We start from the raw sequence: 22,417 nt of genomic DNA on the forward strand, positions 1-22,417 counted from the left end.
CAGTTCACCGACAAAAATACATATCTCAATACTAATCAGAGGAAATACCTCACCGGCTGCAGTATCTTTATCGTAGCACAGATAAGACTGGGGTATCCCAAATTACAGTCCTGGGGTCAAGAGAGTCCTCAAGCAGGAAAATGCAGCACTGAGCAGACGTGTCCGTCTCTCAGGAGAGAACCCGGTTTCCAAGCCAAGAAACCCCAGTTTTATAATCTCAATGCACGAGGAAGTTTTGTTAAGATATTCTCTACAGCAAGAAAACTTACTGGTGCTGGCCTGCCTCCATGATAGCATTCCACGGCAAATAATTTCTCACGCATTGTTCTTGACATGCTCCAGTCCCATATCTTAATGAATCTTGCGAAAGTAGAAAACATCTTTAAAAGTACAGAAATACCCTCAAAGAGGAAAACAATCTTGAAAGTGAATGACCTAAATAACCTGGGGGCCTGCGCGTGTGCAGAGCTCAGCCAAACAGTCAGAATTCAAGATGAAGGTTAAGGCAAGGTAAAACACATAGGTAAAACTCAATTTCACAATGTACAAGTGTAATGCACATTTGCCACCACTGCCTACAGCACTACACTCCGAGACAGAGAAGCACGTTCCTCACATTTCTCTCTCTCATGCTTTCAATTGCACATCCCACACATTCTGCTTCAGGCAAGGCTGTTTTACTCTGTGAAACACTCCCACTCTGAAGCTACAATGAGACATAGACATGAAATGAAATCACAAAGCAAAATGCAACTGCACAAAAAATTTTGTACATTTAAAACAGAGTGCATTACAACAAATAGTCACAACAATGGTAGTCCAAGGTCATCATGTTGTCCCAATGCAAGGCAGTGCATGTAGCACTAAAATACTTCAGGATCTCATCTAAAGGTTTTGTCTGCCAACAAATCACATTCTGGTGTATGTGCATACTAATCTCTAGTCGCAACCCATGAACAAACTGTGACACAAAACTCCCCATGTCTCCCCTTTTGGGATTTTCTTATCCGCTTTGCTGTTTACGCACCTGCAACAATAGTTTATAATAAGCATGCACTGATTCCTTTGCCTCTTGACTAGAACTTATAAACTTTAATCAATGCCTCTCGCTAGAACTTTTCCTTTTTAAATATGTAATCACCTAGTCATACCTGCTAATTACCACAGGTGAAGGTGCACAAGTACATGCATCTCTTGGAGGCTCAGTATGTTGCCATTGCACAACCATTTTACATTCAGCCCAGAAATTGCTTGGTACCATGATATCAAAGAAAGTATTAAAGTCTATCCACAAAACCTTCAAAACTTGTGTGTGCCACTGAGTGGGATTCTCTCTTACCTTTGGAAAGTTGTTCGTAAATGTAACAAGATCACCTCTACTCCATGGTACATTAACATACATTCCACTTGGTATCACCCTCATTGTAAATGTAAAAGCCTCATCTTCATCCAAGTGTACTGGTGATGGCTTAACAATTGCTTCTGTAGCATCTGATTGGTTTATTTTATTCCCTGTTTCTCCAGTATTAAATCTTTCATAGATTCACATGCTTGAATCTTCCCCGTTGTCATGGTGGGAGTCTCACGCTACTTAGATAAGCAGTACTAAAGAAGTACATTAGAGACCATTAAGTAAGAAAGGAAACTTTAATACCCATCCGCATCTTTATGTAGATCTAAACGTTGACCAATCGGAGACGAGCCCCAGACCTCCTTTCCCCAGCAGAGCCACCATACCTCGGATCTCTAACCGCACGTTGTGTGAGAGTCTCCTGAGCTCTGCTCCAGTTTTTCAGTAAGTGAACTTTTGACCCCTCTGAATTCAGCTCAAGATATTGGTTTTCGATCTTCTTTACTTTCAAAGATGTAAGAGTAATCTAAGAAAAGGCTTTTTAGACCCTGCTGATGCGGTTGAGGCTACTTTTCTCTGAGGAGCCCCACAGTACTGTCTTTACTGCCTACATCCTAAACATACCAACCAAAATTCTGAAGGACAGAGAGGCCAGATTGTTACTATGGCCTCAGAAGAAAAAGTCCAGATCGGATTCTGGATCTGATGTGGAGGAAAGTCCTGGTCCATCCTCAGCTGAGAGGAAACATAAAAGTTAGGGCTCCACCTCATTTAAGGCAGAATCAAAGAAAATGAAGGCTGGTTAAGCATCCACTACCGAAAAAGCAGACTTGAAACCAAGATTCTGAACAGAAAAAATCCTCTTCTTATGCTGCCTCTCTGCCTGTCACACCTCTTAAGTAGGCTTCGTTGACAAAAAAAAGCGGTCAACAGACCAGTCGTCAAGAACGACTGTCAAATCACTGTCTACGTTTGTGGCTTCTACTGTGCTGGCTTCGACTGTGTCGACGACAGCAGTGGCGACAGCCTTTTCAATGAGCAGAGTGGCGATGATCACCTCGCCGATTGCTTCGGCGGCGGCATCACGGACAGCTGCGTCGAGAGCTGCGTTGACGGCCAAGTCTACATCTACGGCTCCGGCGACACAGTCGACGACCACAGTCCACGGCCCTGTCATCTGAAAGAGACACGTTAGTGATAGATTCCTTACCTTAGAATATCCCCAGGCGTCAGACTGGATCCGGAAATTTTTGCGTAGCAATACCCCTGCGCGCTGGTAGGCGTCGTCTGCGGCTCCGCGTCCGTCGTCGGCGTCGTGAGCGCCGGGATGACGTCGTCGGAGTATATAGACGGCGCCCATGCGCGCTGACGTCAGTTCTTCTTTTTTCCGCGCCAGCTAGCGCAGATCCGGAAGAAGCTCTACCCCCAGTCACTTTTTGACTGAAAACTTTTTGATCTTTTTTGATCCTCTATTTAGTCTATTCTCGACTATCGGTGCCAGGGATGCCCGGGTTCAAGCCTTGCTCGAAGTGCGGCCGACTCATGTCGGTCACGGACCCCCATCGCCGGTGCCTGAAGTGCTTAGGCCTCGACCACGACGATCGAACCTGCTCCGACTGCCGGGCCCTGACGTCGAAGGCTAGGCGGGAGCGGTCCCGCAAGCGTCTCGAGCTGAGGCAGTCGGCCCCGCGCCGCTCCAGGTCCCGGTCCCGGTCCCACGGGAGGTCGAGGGACAGGTCGCGAGGTCGGAGTCATCGACGTTCCGGGAGTGGACACCGATCGTCTGGTTCCAAGTCCTCAGGTAAGAGGCATGAGAGGTCGGAGCGACGCCATCGATCCTCCGACCCGCCCCGACGCTCGCACGATGCGGCCGGGGACTCGGGCGACACCGCCCACGCGGCTCCGCGGGAGTCGCAAGCGTCGCCGCCTGCCCCACACCTTCGGGTCCCTGGGCACGGCGCGTCGCAGGAGGAGGTCGAGAGGTACCTCATGGCCATGAGGGCCCTCCCTCCTCAGTCGGTTCCCGTGGCGCCTTCGGGCCGATCGGCTCCGTCTGGAGGTCCTTCCGGGTCGGGCGCTTCGGCCCGACGACGTCGGGTGCTTCGGGCCCGGCGCCGCTGGCGACTTCGGTCCCGGCGCCGCGCGACCTCGCTGGATCCGGCTCCGGATCCGGGACCCCGCCGGTCGACCATACGACCTCGCCGGCGCCGTCCCTTCAGGTGTCGTCCCCGGCGGCCGATGTGGTTGCCGACCCCAATGCTTCCTACGGTCCTACTCAGGAGTCGGAGGGGCGCCGCTGGGCGCCGATTCCGTCTGCCTTTGGAGACTTCTATCTCCACGAGGAGGCCCTGGCTGTTAATCCTGGTCTCCAGGAGCCAGGTGACGAGGAACAATGGGAGGGGTCCGAGGACCCTCTGGCACGTGATTGCCAGTCACATCAGGACTGGACATATGAGCTTGGGGAGGCCAGTGGTATTGACACCTCGCCAGACACTGGATTTACGTCGCCCCCGACTGTGGCTTCGGAGGCGGGTTCTGCTTACAGCGTAGCGTTGACGAAGGCAGCTAAGGCCTTAAACCTTCAGCTCCCCGTCGCGGCCGTGAGGACTAATCTCCTCACTGAGGTCCTCAAACAGCAGTCCGGCTCCGCGGAGCCCCTCCTGCCGTTCAATGAGGCCTTGTGTGACGTTCTTCTGGGCACTTGGTCCAAGCCCGCCACAGGCCCCCCTGTGGACAGGAACGTGGCCAGACGCTACCGCCCGGCACCGGGCGACCCTTGCTTTTTGTCCACCCACCCCAACCCCGAGAGTCTGGTCATCCAGGCCTCCAACTCCCAAACCGCATTCCCGTCGGCCCCGCCCGACAGGGAATCCAAGAGATATGAGCAGTTCGGGAAGAAGGTCTTCTCGTCTGTGAGCCTGGGGCTACGGTCAGTGAACACCAACTGTCTCTTGGGCCGCTACACCCACACTCTGTGGGACACGGTTGCGGAGGTGCTGCCAGAATGCCCTGAGGAGGTCAGGGCTAAACTCAGCCAAACCCTTGCGGACGGCCGAGATGCGGCACTCTTTTCTATCCGGTGTGGGCTGGATACCACGGACTCACTGGGCAGGGCGATGGCAACGACGGTGGCGGTTCGACGCCACGCCTGGTTGAGGTCCGCCAACTTCTCGGCCGATGTCCAGGCCACCCTCCTGGACATGCCGTTTGATGGCCGTCGCCTCTTAGGCGACAAGGCAGACCATGCGCTGGAACGTTTCAAGGACTCCAGGGCCACGGCCAAGTCCTTGGGCCTTACGGCCCCACGCCAGCAATCGGGTGCCTTTCGCTCCTTTCGTGGCCACGGAAGGGGCGCCCCACCACGGACCGCCAGCCACACGCCGCAAAATGTCCAGCAGCGCGGTGGCGGACGTGGGAACCGCCGTGGCGGTGGTCGGGGTCAGCGGCGAGGCCAGTCCACACCTCCCTCAGCAGCCACCCGCCTCAAAACCTTCCTAGTCCGAGTTTTCAGGCCCATGCGACGCCTGTGGGAGGCAGGGTTCGCCATCACCTCTCCCACTGGCATACGGTCACTTCGGACAGGTGGGTGCTGCAAATTGTCCGAAGGGGTTTCTCCCTCCCCTTCGAGTCTTCCCCTCCATCCATGCCACCCCAATGCCACCGTGTGTCGGGGGATCACTTGCGACTTCTGCAAGAGGAAGTTTCGGCCCTCTTGGCCAAGAGGGCCATCGAGCGCGTTCCTGGGCCAGAAGTAGGACGTGGTTGTTACTCCCACTACTTTCTGGTGCCCAAGAAGGGCAAAGGGGGCCTACGCCCTATCTTGGATCTGCGGAACGTCAACGGCTTCCTCCGGGCGGAGAAGTTCAAGATGCTCACTTTGGCTCAGGTCCTGGCTGCCCTGGACCCAGGAGACTGGATGGTAGCGTTGGACTTGCAGGACGCCTATTTCCACATCCCCGTCCTGCCGGCCCACCGGCGTTACCTGCGGTTCACGGTAGGCCTAGAGCACTTTCAGTTTACCGTGCTCCCCTTCGGCCTTACCAGCGCCCCACGGGTGTTCACGAAGGTGATGGCGGTGGTCGCAGCCCATCTGCGCAGGCAGGGGGTATCAGTCTTCCCCTACCTCGACGACTGGTTGTTGAAGGCGGGCTCGCCCCAGACAGTCGTCAGCCACCTCCAGACTACGGCCGACCTCCTGCACTTGCTGGGGTTCTCCATCAATGTGCCGAAGTCACACCTGTGTCCCTCTCAGAAGCTCCTTTTCATCGGAGCGGTTCTCGACTCGGCGCAGTTTCGGGTTTACCCACCCGAGCAGCGGGTTCGGGATATTCAGGCTCTGATTCCTGTCTTCAGACCGTTATCCCGGGTCTCGGTCAGGTTGACGCTGCGGCTTCTGGGACTGATGGCCTCCTGCATCCTTCTGGTGCGTCACGCCAGGTGGCGGATGCGGGCTCTGCAGTAGGACCTGAAGTTTCAGTGGGCCCAGCATCAGGGCAACCTGTCCGATCATGTCCTGATCTCGGAGGGCACTGCGAAGCAACTGCAGTGGTGGCTCACGGACCGCGACTGGGTCAGTGGCAGACCCCTCTCCCTACCCCAGCCGGAGCACGTAGTTGTGACGGACGCGTCCCTCTAGGGCTGGGGAGGCCACATGGGAGAGGCGGAGATCAGAGGCCTCTGGTCTCCGGCGGAGTCCCGGCTCCATATCAACCTTCTGGAGCTGCGGGCGATTCGTCTTGCACTGAGGGCATTCCTCCCCTCTGTCAGGGGGAGCGTGGTGCAAGTGTTCACCGACAACACCACCGCCATGTGGTACTGCAACAAACAGGGCGGTGTGGGGTCGTGGACCCTTTGCCAGGAGGCTCTGCGCCTCTGGCAGTGGCTGGAACATCAGGGTGTGACCCTGGTGGTTCAACACCTGGCAGGCTCTCTGAATGCCAGGGCGGACGAACTCAGCCGCCGGTGCATGATGGATCACGAATGGCGTCTGAACTCGGACGTGGCGCAAGGTCTCTTTCGACAGAGGGGAGAGCCTTGGTTAGATCTATTCGCCACAGAAGAGAACGCGCAATGTCAGCAGTTCTGCGCGTTGGAGTTTCCAAGGCGGCACTCGCTCGGAGACGCTTTTCGTCGCGAGTGGAGCTGCGGTCTGTTGTACGCCTTTCCGCCTATACCACTTCTGCCCAGAGTGCTGAAGAAGATCAGGCGCGACCGGGCCCAGGTCGTCCTTGTGGCTCCGGACTGGGCACGAAGATACTGGTATCCCGAGCTACTCAGCATGTCAGTCGATCCCCCGATTCGTCTGCCTCTTCGGGAGGACCTTCTGTCGCAGCAGCAGGGGACGGTCCTGCACCCGAACCTGTCCAGTCTCCACCTACAAGCTTGGAGATTGAGCGGCGGCAGTTGAGGCCATTTGACTTGCCTCCCGAAGTCTGTGACATCATTCTGGCAGCCAGGCGTCCCTCCACTAAGTCGGTATACGCCTGCCGGTGGAACAGATTTGTGGCATGGTGCGCAGCAAAGGCTGTGGATCCCCTCTCTGCACCCCTTTCGGAAGTGCTGCTCTTTCTTCTTTCCCTTGCCCAGCAGGGCTCTGCTCTGGGCACTCTTAAGGGGTACATTTCTGCTCTTTCAGCCTTCTTGAGGCTACCAGATCAGCCTTCTTTATTCAAGTCCCCTATTGTGAGTAGATTTCTGAAGGGCATCACGCACATGTTTCCTCCTGTTCCCTTCGTGATGCCCCAGTGGGACTTGAATCTGGTTCTCACCTATCTGATGTGTGCTCCCTTTGAGCCACTTCATAACTGCCCTCTTCGTCTCCTTACTCTAAAGACGGCCTTCCTGGTTGCCATCACCTCTGCCAGGAGGGTGAGTGAGCTCCAGGCTCTTTCTTCTTCTCCACCTTTCCTGTCTGTTCATCCTGATAAGGTGGTGTTACGTACACGACCTTCCTTTCTGCCCAAGGTTGTCAAGGCCTTCCACATCGGGCAGTCCATCACTTTGCCCACCTTCTTTCCGCCTCCGCATCCCTCGAAAGAGGAGGAGAGGCTCCACCGTCTGGATCCAAAACGTGCGCTCTCCTACTACCTAGATCGCACTCGCCAATTCCGGGTGGATGACCAACTCTTCGTTGGTTACGTGGGCGCGAAGAAGGGTAAGGCTGTACACAAGAGGACCATCTCCAGGTGGATCATCTTGTGTATCCAAGCATGTTACTCCATGGCGAGGAAGGAGCCCCCGGCTGGATTGCGGGCTCACTCCACTCGGGCCACGGCAACGACAACTGCCCTGGGCCGCGGTGTCCCCCTGCAGGACATCTGTCAGGCAGCCACGTGGGCCTCGCTGCACACGTTCGCAAGACACTACTGCCTGGACAGTCAAGTCCGGAGGGATGGCTTCTTTGGCCGTTCCGTCCTCCAGGACTTTCTGGTGTGATATTGGTTCGCAGACCCACCACCGGGGTTGGTATTGCTGGGGTATCTATTCTAAGGTAAGGAATCTATCACTAACGGGTCTCTTTCAGATGCACAAGTTACTACTTGTGTAACGATATATCTGTAAGAGACATTAGTTAGTGATAGATTCCTTACCGCCCACCCATCCTCCCCGTTCTGCGAACCGATATTTAGGGTTAAGGTCATCCCCTTTCAGGGCCCTAGTTTCATGGCACCAGTGTTAGTTCTATCATGGCTCTGCGTATCTGGCGCGGAAAAGCTGTGTTATCAGAACTGACGTCAGCGCGCATGGGCGCCGTCTATATACTCCGACGACGTCATCCCGGCGCTCACGACGCCGACGACGGACGCGGAGCCGCAGACGACGCCTACCAGCGCGCAGGGGTATTGCTACGCAAAAATTTCCGGATCCAGTCTGACGCCTGGGGATATTCTAAGGTAAGGAATCTATCACTAACTAATGTCTCTTACAGATATATCGTTACACAAGTAGTAACTTGTGCAACGGGCACTCCATCGACGATGGTGTTCAAGTTCCCTACCAGACTACTGGTGTCAACGACTATTACATTTAGACGTCTCCCTTCGTTGACGGAGCATAAAAAGGACATCAGTTAATCCAAAAATCTCCAGGCCTGACATCCCTAACCAAGGTATCACCTCTTCCTCCATCTCACCTTCTGGATGCGGAGGAATTAAGGGACGAGAGCTTGTTTGGTCCAGCTTACAATCCATCGCAATTTAGGGTTAAATGCCAGGACCAGGATGATTCACACATCCAGGACACCTCAGAGTTAATGGAAGGGGACTACTGCTTCATGGCTCGTCATCAAACACAAAGATAGGACTCTTTTCAGGAGCATTATCCGTACAAAACATACGAGTAACATCGGGAGGTACGGGAAGATGCCATGTTGGTACCAACCTCTCTGGTCACCAATCATAGGCACATGCTCCATGTTTATTATAAGCATTTTCCGTACTCTCACGCCCCAGTTCCACTCACGCCTGGGGGCCTAGCTTACATGTTTCATCACCACCGCCAGTGATTACTCCACCACCTACAACACAAGAGAGTAGACCAGCTCTTCAGAGTATTACAATAAGAGATGATTACATTGAAAGTGAGGCTGATGATCAGCCTTAGGAGGAAGAGGTCATCCAGGATTCAGACATGGTAGGCCAGGAATGGGATGACTAAATTGCTCCATCTTAGTCATCGCCTTCTCCCCCTCCAGCGAGTTCTCTAGGAGATACTAGAGGTTTCGATGAGTTATTGAAAAGAGCTTCCAAAAGATTTGATTTACCTCTGCCCATAACCCAGACTGAATGCTTCATCTATGATTTTTAAGATCCTGCCAGGACATCGGAACCCTCCATACCAATAGTGAATTACATCTGGTAGTAAAGGTTGCAGTTGATGAGGAATCAGGCCTCTGTTTCGGCCGTATTACCAAGAATGGAGAAAAAATACAATGGTCCGGATTCTGCTCCGCTCCTGCGTGCTTGTTGGGCATTCTCGGCTGGATTCAGTGATCATGCAGGCAGTGCAGAGGCGCTCCAGGAATCTAGCAGCCCCTTGTTCCGTGCCTCCAGACAGGGAAGTAAAATGGCTAGACAGCATTGGCAGGTGCTTTGCCACTATAGCGGGTACTTCCATTAAGGCCTCCCAACTCCTTCACATTTCTGGAGTGGTACCACCGCCAGTTATGGTCAGATCTTGCACCGCTTCTTGAATACCTACCTGAAGATAAAAAGAAAGAAGCGAAGGACCTTCTACAGAAAGGTGCCAGAGTATCTTCTGAAGTTATTGATCGTCTATGGATTTGTCTTCAATCGCATTCGGGCAGATGCCAGGTGCCGCTGTTCTCCGTAGGCAGGGCTGGTTGAAGGCGCCGTCTTTCCGCACGGTGATCCAACCGATATTCCTAGAAATATCATTCGATGGGGAGAACCTGTTCGGTAAACATGCGTTACAGGGCATCAAGACGGATACGGACTGTTCTTAAGTTACGCTGCAACAAAGGCGATTTCAGTCCTTACGTGAAAGAGGACAAGGTCAGTTTCAGCAAAGACCGTCCTTTCAATCATACATGTTTCAGCCTTATTCCCAACAGAGTTCTAAGGCGCAGCATGGTGGTCAGCAGCAGCAACATTTTCCCGCTTCCAATGCGTAGTATAACTAGCAGTCTGCTAGGCGCAAATCTTCGACACAAGGTAAATCCCAAGATAGCTCCAGATGGCAGTGACATTTTTTGTCCATCATCCACCTCTTCTGGTCTCAAGCCTCAGGAGATTCATCTGTCCACTGTTTTACGTCAATGGGAAGACATCTGAAAGATAAATGGGTGTTGGATATCCTCTATCTGGGCCACATCCTTGACTTTGTTCAAAAGCCTCCACAACATCCACCTTTGAGGAGAACACATCAGTATCTCCCTCTATTAAAGCAAGAGATCTCAACCTTGTTGTTAGAGGGGGCAATAGAAAGAATTTCTTCCAACCAACAAGGGAAAGGCTTCTATTCAAATTAGTTCCTTATCAGAAAGAAATGCAGGAAATGGAGACAGGTCATGGATCTCAGACAGCTGAACAAATACATCAAGAAACAACCATTCAGAATGCTGTCTCTGCAAAATATTCTCTTGTTGGTAGACATAGGCAATTTTTTTAGCGTCTCTCGATCTTTTGGACACCTTCCCATTCACACCAAGCGTTGTCAGTTCCTGAGGTTCAAGGTGGCAGGGTGCCACTATCAGTTCAAAGTTCTTTCTTTCGGTCTTCGCTCAGCTCCCAGAGTTTTCACAAAGTGCATGGCGCCGGAAGCAGCTTTCCTGAGAAGGCAGGGCCATCAGGATTTTCCCTACCTGACGATTGGCTGGTAAAAGGGTCCACATTCTACTCTGCAAGCAGATCTACACGGGCCTGTTGCCAGTCTTGTCTGATTCCAAGCCAGAAACTAATATTTCTCGGAGTGGTATTAGACACCAGAATAATGCAAGCATTTCACACTCCAGAGCGAAAGCACAAGATAATGCACTTAGCAGCCCTACTGCGCACAAAAGAGTCCACTTCAATAAGAGTGTACAAGTCCATGCTGGGAATGCGATCGTGCATCCCTTTGATACCAAATTGTCCATTGCACATGAGACCTCTCCAGGAGCAACTGTACATGCAGTGAATTCAGGTGAGGGGCTCTTTCGAAGACTTTATTCTCATCTCTCAGGCAAAGAAACAGGCTCTGTCATGGTAGGAGAAAGAACGCAATATCTCTCCGGGACTCTCATTCCAGGCAGCACAACCCAGTTTAATTAAGACTACGGATACCTCAATGGATGGTTGGGAAGCACATCTCCAAGACTTACAAATCCATTTGAGATGGTGTGCCCAAGAGGCGCAAATGCACATCAATCTCTTGGAATTGAGGGCAGTATTTCTGGGACTACAGGTGTTCCTTCCAAGGATTCAAGGCACTTCTGTTCTATTGAGAACAGACAACACCACATGTGGCCAACCAAGGGTGCACCAGGTCTCGCACGCTATCAAACGTAGCCCACAATATCTTGAAATGGCTGATGGAGCACAAGAGAACGATGCAAATACAACATGTTCCAGGCATGGACAACGAGTGGTCGGATTTTTTAAGGAGAACCAGCTCTCAATGTCACAAACGGGAATTGGATTGGAAGCAGCTGAAGCGAGTTTTCAAACTGTGGGGCACTCCGAAACTGGACCGCTTTGCAACCCTAAGCAACAAGAAGTGCAAAGATTTGGCCAGCAGGTTTCCTCAGGTCAACTCTTGGGGGAATGCTCCACACATGAAGTGGAAAGGGATGTACGATTATGCTTTCCTGCCGTTCCCACTCATCCCAAGTGTGGTGTGCAAAATGAAGAAGGAACCATGCCATCTCTTTCTAATAGCTCCGGCATGGCCAAGGCAGTTTTGTCACCCAGAACGTCTACTGCGTTCAATATCCCCGCACATTCTCTTTCAACCTCTGCCCAACTTGCTGTCTATGGACAGCAGTCAGATTCTTCACCCTCAGATAAAAACTCTGAGTTTATCTGCTTGGAACCTCACGACTAGGAGTTTGGTGATGTACACATAACACCAGTTTGCAAGTTCCTACAGCATTCCAGAGCTTTTTCCTCGAATAAATCATACGCAGCGAAATGGAAGAGATTTTGTCACTAGTGCATTAAAAAAGGTATTCATCCTCTCGGCACCGGGCAAGTATTGCCAGATCTCCTCCTTTTAGCAAAATCAAAACTGGCACATTCATCAATCAAAGTACATCTGGCAGCAATTTCCAGGTTTCACAGGAAGTCAGGGGAACTCTTGTATGGTCTACGAGAATATTAAGGGAATTCATGAAGGGCCTTTACAGGGCTTTTCCACCTTTGAAGCGCCCTGCGGTTCCTTGGCAGTTAAGCATAGTTCTCGCTCAACTCATGAAGCCACCCTTTGAGCCGATCCACAAAGCAGAATTAAAATACATCTCATGGAAACCTGCACTCTTTTTGGCTCTCACGTCGGCTAGAAGGGTCAGTGAAATTCAGGCCTTCACTGTCGCTGAACCATTTCTCTAGTTTAAACAGGATAAAGTAATATTGAGAACAAATCCACACTTTATACCTAAAGTCCCAATTTCTTTTCATCTAAATGAGCCGGTCATACGGGTCACTAGAGGAGGCATGAGGGCGATCTCTATCCTTAATCAATGGGCTAGATAAGGATGTTTCTGAGAAAATGTTTTTGCTTCTCCTTAGAGCTGTGAGGCCTGATGGAAAAAAAAGTCTTTAAGGATTTGCTGGGATCCTCTAACGTGCCTTAATGGGATCTAGCCTTTTGTGAGGCCTGGAAAAGGTGTCCCTATCTTCCTCAGAAGAGGTTCTTTGAGTTTTTGTTTTCTGAAGCCACAGAAGTAGCCTCCATTCACTGTCCCTCTTGAGTTTTTGAGGAGAAAGTGCAACAAATCTTTCATTCTTTTACCTCATGCTTGGGATGAAGGCAATAAAGGCATCCCTTATGTGGGTCATATACAGGAACTGTTTCTTCTCACAGGGCTTGCAAGGACGAAAAAGTATTTTTCTGTCAGTAACACTAGAGTAAAGAGGTTGAAAATAGCTTTTCAGAAGAAAACGCTGAACAGACCTGAGGGAGACGCCCTTCACACATGATGTGCAGTGAAAATCTGAGGAAATGAGCCACTCTTGTTCTAGAGGGTGCTACCACGTGATTGGTCATAGTTAAAGTTTGGTCCTTTTTTTAAAAATGACATAAATCTGCTATCATATTTATGGTGTAGTACCACAATAGCCTATGTTAGTTACACATACTGCTTTATTATAGTTCCCTGGGATACCCACTTCGGGGAATGATTCAAGCATGTGAATCTATGAAAGATCCAATACTGGATAAAAAAAAAGTTACTTACTTGTACTCTGTGATTCACTGGTATTGATATCTTTCATAGATTCACATGTTTGAATCTTGCCAGTCGTCATGATGGGAGTCTCACAGTAATGGTAATATAAGCAGTGCTAATACATTAGCATTAAGAATCGCATTGAAAACAATACACGTTTTTAGCCTATTCACGTTGTTTTAATACATCCAACCTTAAAATAATCAGAGCAGAGATCCTGAAGCACTCATCCCCCCCCGCACAGCCACCATACCTCAGAATTTCGAGTACGACTATAAATAAATACAAAGAGAGATGTGAAAAGTGGTAAACCATAATGGGTTGGAGGGAGGGCCGCATATGAATCTATGGAAGATATCACAGGGGTGTGGAATTTAATAAAATAGCTACATGTCCATGGGGCAGGTTGCTTCACAAATCTACTTGTACTGTAACAAAATCCACTTGTCCCTTTTGTGTCCTGTAATGCAGGGGCAAATTATGGCAGCAGCCTCATTTTATGAAAGCTGTGATATAGACTCTGATTATACCAGGGCTCATACCATAGACTGGTTTGAATTCTAGCAATTCCCTTATTTTTTCACGTTTCTGCAGACCTACATAGTGGGGCTGAAGGTAGTGGTACGCAATAGTTCAGTGGCTGAAATGCCATTTAGAGTCTATGCAAGCCTACTAACTTGCATGTTCTAGGGTTTTTCACCAACTCTTCTTTAATTTTTTTCCATACTGAGAGAGGTTGGAGATTAACTCCTAACTATGGCAGAGGTAAAACTTCTTCCAGGACTGGGACAAGAGTGGTTGGAGGGAAAGTGAATTTGCAAACACTCAACAGATTTTCGCATGAGCAAATCTATACATGCATATTTGCTCATGCTAAAATGCAGTTCACAAATATTTTCTTAGGAGTACTATTTCTTGGCCTTCTTTTATTAATTCTTGAGAATTCACGAAAGCCATAAATTTGCACTTAATGCTAGGACATGTACAGTAGGTGCACCTTTGAGACTTTCTTTAATAATTGGTCCCCTAATTAGGTCTGGTGTTAAACATGACCTTTTGTGTTTATTAAAATTCTGTATCTCTCTCTATTGGCTAGCTTCACTGGGAGTGACAGTATTCTGCACTTTCACAAGGAGCATTTCGGCACACAAAGTAGTTTTTGTCCATTGCTAGGAACTACTGTGGCAAAGGGTGCTTTTTAAGACCAAAACCATTTTGCTTTTGCCAATGTTTTTTTATAATGGAGGGCCCAACAGGTCCCACACCAATACGGTTTTACAAAAACCCTGCCTAAGCAAGACACGCATTGACAAATCCAAAAGGCTGACCACCAATGTCAGACCACCTGGCTTTGCCAGTGCTTGTTTATTTTTGTTACCCATAATTAAAAATGGTTACACTCATTTTCCATCATGGGTATTTTTGGGAAATACTAGCATACATCAACACATTTTATTAAATGATGCTGCAAAGAAATGGTACCTAAAATTTTACAGCAGATAATCTACATTTTTTTTCCTAATGGCATTTTATTGTTGTTAATATTTTATTTTGAAAGCAAATAATCAATCTTTCTTTCAAGTGTCTGGAAATATTTGCATGTAATCAGAGAGCATTCTGGGAGCATTGTACATGGCCTCGTACTGCTAAACTTTGAAAACATAACGTACAAATCTTTATATTGGAAGCACTGTCAGTAGTGTAGTTCAAACTTGATATATATTTACTTAGAGCGCTCACCCTAATAATAAAGGTTTCACGTCAATGGGCCATAAATGACAGTTTGAACAGCATTCACTCATGGGCACAAATATTACCTTAACTGCAGACAATGTCCTTCCCTGATGTATAATGTGGTACTATAAACTGGTGAACTGGCAGCCAAATGGTTTGTACTGTAGGGGGTTAGGACCACTTGCCCCAAGGGCAAAATACAGATAAAAACTTGTAGCTCTTAACCCCAAACAATATGTCCTGGGCGTTGGGCAATAGGAATTCCACATCCCTGAATACAGTTGGTGAGAGGCATCTCCCCTTTCAGCTGAGTGGAACTGGGATTTTGATGGTCTCCCTAAAGGCTACCCAGCACAGTTCTTTAAAAAACAATTCAATGAAACAACCCAAGTCAGATTGTAATCCAGCATTTTCTGATAGCTTGCAGTTAAATTGCAAAACCAAATGCCCCAATTCTGGACAGGGAGGAATGGTTACTTCATACCGCTACTTTCCTTCCGGAGTAACTGATGGCATTGAGGTAGCTTCTGGGGAAAATGCCATTACGTTTGGATGTTAGAAATGTGGTGGTTTGCACATTAGTAATGTATTGCACTATTAGAGGATATTTATTTTGTGCTCTGGCAGAATGTTTGGCTACTTTCCTAAATTGTGATACCAATCACAATTGTCCAAACTATTCTTGGGTTCTTAATATATTCTGTCTCTGTTCTGTCTGGAGTGTATGTAGGCGTGTCATTTTTAATGTGTACGCTGTTAAAACATTAGTTGTTACTCTGAAGCCCATGGACCTGCTTGGCATCCTGAATGAGTAGTTACTTTGTTTTAGATGGTTATCCTGAGATATTACCTTGTTGTAGTGGTGAATAGTTGCAACTCAAGACTATTCCAAAACAAATATAAAATGTTGATTAGATTCTGTTTGTGCGCTTTTCACAAGAATAAATGTGATCTAAGCTTTCATTGAAAATAATCTCACTGTAGACTAATTACATGTTTTTGGTTGCCTTTTTCATTACAGCCTCATACTCTGTTGCAAAGAGTCAAAGCTTGTACATCTGAAGATGACCAAGAAAAACTCATGCAGATTACAAGTTTACATTCACTTAATGCCTTTTTGCTGCCAATTAAAACAGTTGGAGTACAGGTCAGTAATTGTGTTTTGTTTGTACAAAACTGCTACTTTCCATCTGGACGGCTTGTTGCTGGAATAAATAGCTAAAGTTGAAGAAATTTCATATGTCATTTTGTTATTTCCTTTTTTTTTTTAGATGGGGCATGGTAAATTGAAAGGTGCAATTCAAGATAATAGAATATATTTATTTTATGTATCAAAAATTATTTTCAAGAAAATGTTTCTTCCTCCTAACTCATCCACTCGACGTTCAGCACACCAACCCATTTAAATCACACACTGCGCACGGCATCTGATAGAGATATTTATCCGCAGATTCCTTAACTTTGAAATTCTCCCCAGGGACCAGTCTGGATCAGGAAATTTTTCAGTAGCACCTCTGCGTGCTGGGGGACGGCATTGTACGGCTCCGTGATGACATTGACTCCGGTCATGGTGTTAGTGGAGCCATATAAGTTCCCTCCAGCGCACGGACATCAGTTTCTTCTTTTCTGTGCAGTGATGCGGATTCGGCGAAGCGGTTCCTTGGGGCGATTTTTAGACAGCTGAGATACTTTGTGTCGATGGAACAGTGTGCCTTTGTCTAATGTCTACAAGTTTCAAACCTTGTGGGTCTTGTAGCTGACATATGTCAGTGACAGAGCCGCATCCAATATGTATGTAGCGTTTCGGCGAGCACCACAATGCCGAGGATTGTGGCTCCTGCAAGTCAATTCTCATACGTGGAGATGCCTCTCCCTTGGCTCCTCCCGCTCAACGGTTGAGGCCGTACGTGACTCCGCACCGCATCTCCCCGTTTCTGGGAGCCAGGGTGTAAATCCTTGCACCTCATCTTTGGTACCCCATCTCTCTGGAGCACCTTTAGGTCCCAAGGAGGTGAGTGGGGTGCTGTCGGAGGGTTTTCCCTCTGTGACGGTTGAGCTGTTAAAGTGGAGGGGTCGGAGCTGGTTAACGTCAGCTGGCGCCGCTTTGGCGCAGGTCTACAGTCCTTTGGGATCGACCTACGACTCCGAAGTTTGATCAGCCGACTCCAACACTGATGTCGGCAGCATTGGTCGAAGTTGCTTCTCTTCCTCCTTGTAGGCGTCATACGATGTCAGATGCGGAGTAGACTATTTAACCTGAGGGGAATATGCAGGTTTCTCAGGCAGACGTTTTGGAAAGGCAGCCTGTATCTATTGAGGCAGGGCCCTTTCAGCCCATTTCCGACATTTATGTGCCTCAGATGGAGGAGAGCTGATTGTCTGCTCTGGGAAGAGGCTAGTGGCCTGGATTCTTCGCCAGCTTTAGGATCGCTTTCTCCCCCTTGCCTTGCTATGGAGGCAAGTTCCTCCTTTGCAGACATGCGAAGGAAAGTGGCTGCGTTTTTGAACTTGTCACCTCCTATTGTGCAAAGGTGCAAGGACCCTTTGATTGAGGTCCTTTTTCACGGACAGCCAGGGGAAGCACCTGTTCTTCCATTTGGGGAGGCCCTTTTTGATATTTTATTAGGTATTTGGGCCAAGCCTTGGTTTGCGGCATCAATGGACAGGGATATTGCACGTAGACACTTGCCTGCGCCTGGGGACCTGGTTCCAGACATTCTTCCACACGTAGCCTGGTGACTCAAGTTGTGACTTCTTCACAGGATGTAGATTCTATACCGAAGACTCTAGTGGATGGTAAGGAGACTAGGAGTTGTGATGTATGTGGTAGGCACATCTTTACTTCTGCAAGTTCAGCCTTGAGATCCACAAACGCGGCTTGTGTGATGGGGCGATTTTACACATGCTTTATGGGATTCACTACATATGTTGCCATCTCTTCTGAATAACCTCCACTCTAAGATTGGAGACTTAAATAAAGATGGTCAGCAGGCTGCTAGGCTTACCATAAGGTGTGGTATGGACACTACAGACTCTGTAGGTCGCGCCATGGCATCAGCAGTGGCATAAAGGTGTTGGGTTTGATTGGCAACTTCGGATTTCTTGGAAGCTGTCCAGTCAACGTTGATCGACATGCCATTTGATGGTGCCCATCTTTTTGGGAGTTAAGCTGATGTAGTGATAAAATGCTTCTGTGATAAAGAGAGGTCTTCAGAGACATAGCTTTTTGTTGCTTGTTACTGGTGTAACTTGTCCTTATACTTGAAAGGCAGGCTATTTCTTTATAAGCTAGTAAGCTTTGATAGGGCAATTTACAGTTGTTGGTTTGACCACTTGGTGTTCCTGCGAGAGCAGATGTTTTATTCTCAGTACCATTTTTTTCCCTTTTTTAGGTTGGTATTGATTTAGATGACCGAGGGAGGTTTCCCTTTGTCCCTTGGCCTCTGAAGATGAGCTTTGCGCTCAAGAGATTGTTGTCAAAAGACGCGTCTTCTTGTATAGAAGATTTTCTGACACAAACTTATTTGAGGCAGTTCAGTATGCTGAAATGTGCATGGTTTTGACCTTTCATTGTCTCTCATAGGGACATGTTATGTCAGTGGTAAGTCTGGTATACAAGGACGCTTTGGTCTTTACTCGAGTAATCAGCGGAGCATGGCCTCACTACTCTTGTGGTGTGTATATTTATTATGGTGCTGATGGATTCAGGACCTACGCTTTATATTCTTTTGAATACATGTTCTTGTGGTTCATCCTTCATTAAAATCCTTTTGGACTATGTGTTTCATGGCGCAGGTTGCTTTCTCTTTCTGAGCAGACTGCATATCTATATTTTATTATACGTGCTTCACTTTTTGGAAAATTGTGCAAGTAAACTCAGATTTTATGGTTTATTTTTTGGAAGACAAGAGTTAGTGGCCTTCTCTGGGGGATGGTATAGGTAATTAATAGTTGTTGTTAAAAATTCGTTGTTCAGGCTGTTTCCCGACGCGAGCCGTTGGGCCTACCCACGCCGTGAGGCCTACACCTAATGGAAAGGACGGGAAACAGCCTGAACAACGAATTATTAACAACGAGTGGCCTTAATGACGACTCATAAACAACGACCTGCAACTGAACCACGACCGCCTCAACAACTACTACATTAAACAACGAGTAGCCTCAACAACGACTATAAACATGAACAAAAATGTAATACGTTTTCATTTATCTTGTGAGGCCAATAGATGGCACTGTAGGATTGTTTTCAGATGTTTTTTATGCTGACATGTTTCTTTAAAATCAATTTAAATAATGGATTTGGTTTTAATTTTACGTTTGATATGCCGCCAATTGAGTTAGCATTCTAGTTGTGACCACTTTCACATCCCAGCGTCAAGGTGTCACTCTGTGTGATATCTGGCATTTTACACTTTTTTATTCAGATTCGATTACTCAGTGCTCAAAAAAAAAGTATCAAGCAGGCAGCTACTGGAATATATATAATGAAATGAAGAACAGACCACCCAGCACTTCCGCTTTCTTTAACCGATTCTAGCAGGTTTTTTTTCCATCACTACGATCTCCCTTTTCGCTAAGTTTCATTAATTTCTTTTCCACCATTCTTCTCTATATTTTGCCATTATTTCTGTAGGTGTAAGAATGGCTCCACTACGAGTATTTTCCTGTTTGATGACATCATCCTAAAACAGCGTGGCCCAGTTCGCAAAGTAAAAAGATTTTCCTGAATAAAACGTCAATACCAGCAATATTTTACATAAATACAAGGCTGGAGATTAACAGTTAGTATCAGTATAGAAAATGACATTAAAATCTGAGGTAAGCGTCTACGTGTAAATATTAGTATTGTTTAAAAAAAAAACACTGTAAGAATGGCATTTTCAAAGATAGCAGGTTTTCATTTACACCAGTTTCAAAATATGGGTAAATTCGGTTTGCACGTCAAAAGAATTATTTTCGTGGTTCAGTTAAGTCGGGGTTCAAAAACTTAGTGGTTAGCATTTGGTTGTTGTTTAGCCTTCGTGGTTTAGGCACCTGTGATTTGAGAGGTAGTTTAATCTTACAACTGGAAAGGACGCCATTCAAAAGATGCCCCGAATGTGGAGCAAAATTTCCACACAGTGACCATCACAAGGTCTGTAACCTGTGCTTATCGCTAGACCACGACTAATCCAGCTGCACAGCCTGTGCATCCTTTCGATCGAAAAAGACCATTCAGGATCGGAGGGCCTGTCGACGCGACCTTCAGAGATCAGCGCCGGAACCAGTGGATATCTTAGAACGTCCATGTGTCCCGGAGGAAGATTCCGATGATCTCCAGATCGTATCTGAGGCAGATGACTCCGATGACTCCATACCTTCGGGTCAACGTGTTATACCACTGCCCCTACCCCAGCCCAAACACCAAAATCGAAGGCAAAGGTCAACACTCCGCCTGCGGGGCCGTGTCGTGACCGAAAAAACACTTTGAAAGCCCAGCCATCGAGCCCGTCTCCGAAGAAAATAATGAAGCCTTCCGGTAGCTCCATACCGAGCAAACTGCATGTGCCGATACACCTGCTCCCTCTGCACCGAAAAAAAAAGAAGTCCCGGTTCCGAAAGACACTCCGAAACCGTGGACTCTAAAAGACAAAGCGACTCAGAAAACAACCAAGCGTGTTTCCGATACCCCGAAAACAGCTTCCACTCCGAAGCCGATACCCTCGATGCCGAAACAAGCAAAGCCTGCTTCCAATACTTCCAAGTACACTAAACAGGCTTCAGCTCCAAACACAATACCTTTGGTGCTGAAATCTACGCCAAAGGACTCTACAACGGCTCCTAAGGCTAAAGACAAGCAACAAACCGGTTCGGAACCGAAAAGATCGGCGCCGAAGGCTGTGCCTCAAGAAGAGGAGTTTTTCCAACCAGATCCTTTACAAAAAAGGATCTACATTGATCCAGAAACAGGACATGTTTCCACCACGCCACACAGGAAGAGTAAGTCCGATACAGCAACTACACCTCCAGCGCCTGTCAAGAAGAAGAACTCTGCAACATCTCCTATGCACCCTTCTTCTCCTGTATCTCCTTCACCTGCTCTTCCTTTAAACATTTCACCTCAAAATTCTCCCCCTCATTCTCCACAACATAGACCTCCTCAGGCTGTTGATGATGATTAGTATAGCATGGGGGAGGGAGAGACCCAGATGACCCTTTTCCCTACCCTCTTGTTGACACATTGGAAACCTTCAAGGGTTTTGTGGGAAGCCCTCACTCACCAACCTGGTTGCTGACATGCTTCATCATCGGGCCCACCAGGAGAAGCCGAGTGCCTCCCTGGTGTGCTACAACGCCAGATTACTGCGGAGCTGGATTTCATGACAGTGATGTGAAAAGTGACTAATACTGTACCAACCAAAATGATTTATTTACTGGTCAGTTTAGACATGGTTAAAAAGGTATGTGTGGAAGAACTACCACAGATTATGATGGGAGTTTCCACTTAAAGTGGGGTCAACATGTTTCTGCCCTTTATAAGTGTAAGAATTACGTGGGCATTCGTCAGGACCGTGTAGCGTGTACCTTGGCGGTATGGGTGCGCTAAGGCCCACCCTATCCTAAGGACGTGAAAGTTAAAAAATTGTACTATGTGTAAAAAGGTGCAAAACAAAACACAAACCACAAGTTGCGGGATTTACCTCCACTCAGAGGAACCTGTATAGTCTGGAAAAGAAAGAAAGACAAACAGACATGTAGGACAAGACATATAATTAATGTTTGATAGTTTGTGGTTGTCAGGACAGTCTCTGCGTTTGAAACGCTGTAGAATGGTCTAGAGATAGACCTAGTGCCATAAATCTATTTTAGTGCCAGAAGCGCTGTATGATTGCCCAAGGGGCATTACAGGCATGTGTGCATGCACTGTGGCGAAAGAAATGCAGGCCGTAGGACAGAGCGGCTATATTACAGCACTCGTGGATAGCGATCAATTGACCAATGATCATGGCCTGTCGTGCTAACTCTTGAAGGAATTAGGGTGACACACAAGTGTTGGGTTAAGAGATCTCACTTGTGTAGTAAAAGATCCACGCCCCATGGGTCTCGGGAGGGTGGCCCGTTTGTTGCCCTTCTCAAGTATCTTAGTTGGATAGCCTCTTGATTTTAGTTTCTGTGTCAAGTCTGCTGCCTGGCTTTTATAGTCAATGACACTGCTGCAGTTCCTGCGTATCCTGAGGTACTGACCATAGGGAAGGTTCTCCCTCAGTGGTCTAGGATGGAAACTCGAAAATTCCAAGAGGTTATTTTTTGCTCTGGGTTTGTAATGTGTTGGTGTAGCACACCAGGGAGGCACTCAGCTTCTCCTGGTGGGCCCGATGATGAAGCATGTCACCAACCAGGTTGGTGAGTGAGGGCTTCCCACAAAACCCTTGAAGGTTTCCAATGTGTCAACAAGAGGGTATCTTTCT

The 22,417-nt window shown here is 48.0% G+C and overlaps 1 protein-coding gene across 1 annotated transcript in view; it reads left to right on the forward strand.

Moving 5' to 3' along the window:
* GMPS (guanosine monophosphate synthase) overlaps positions 1–22,417 on the forward strand; it is a 433,428-nt gene that overhangs the window by 249,937 nt on the left and 161,074 nt on the right. The window contains exon 12 of the mRNA XM_086944124.1: positions 15,991–16,116. Within this exon, the coding sequence (XP_086800250.1) occupies positions 15,991–16,116 (126 nt within the window). The remainder of the gene's footprint in view (positions 1–15,990; positions 16,117–22,417) is intronic.

The sequence above is a fragment of the Lissotriton vulgaris genome, chromosome 11 (genome assembly GCF_964263255.1).
Source record: "Lissotriton vulgaris chromosome 11, aLisVul1.2, whole genome shotgun sequence".
NCBI classification, from domain to species: Eukaryota; Metazoa; Chordata; class Amphibia; order Caudata; family Salamandridae; genus Lissotriton; species Lissotriton vulgaris.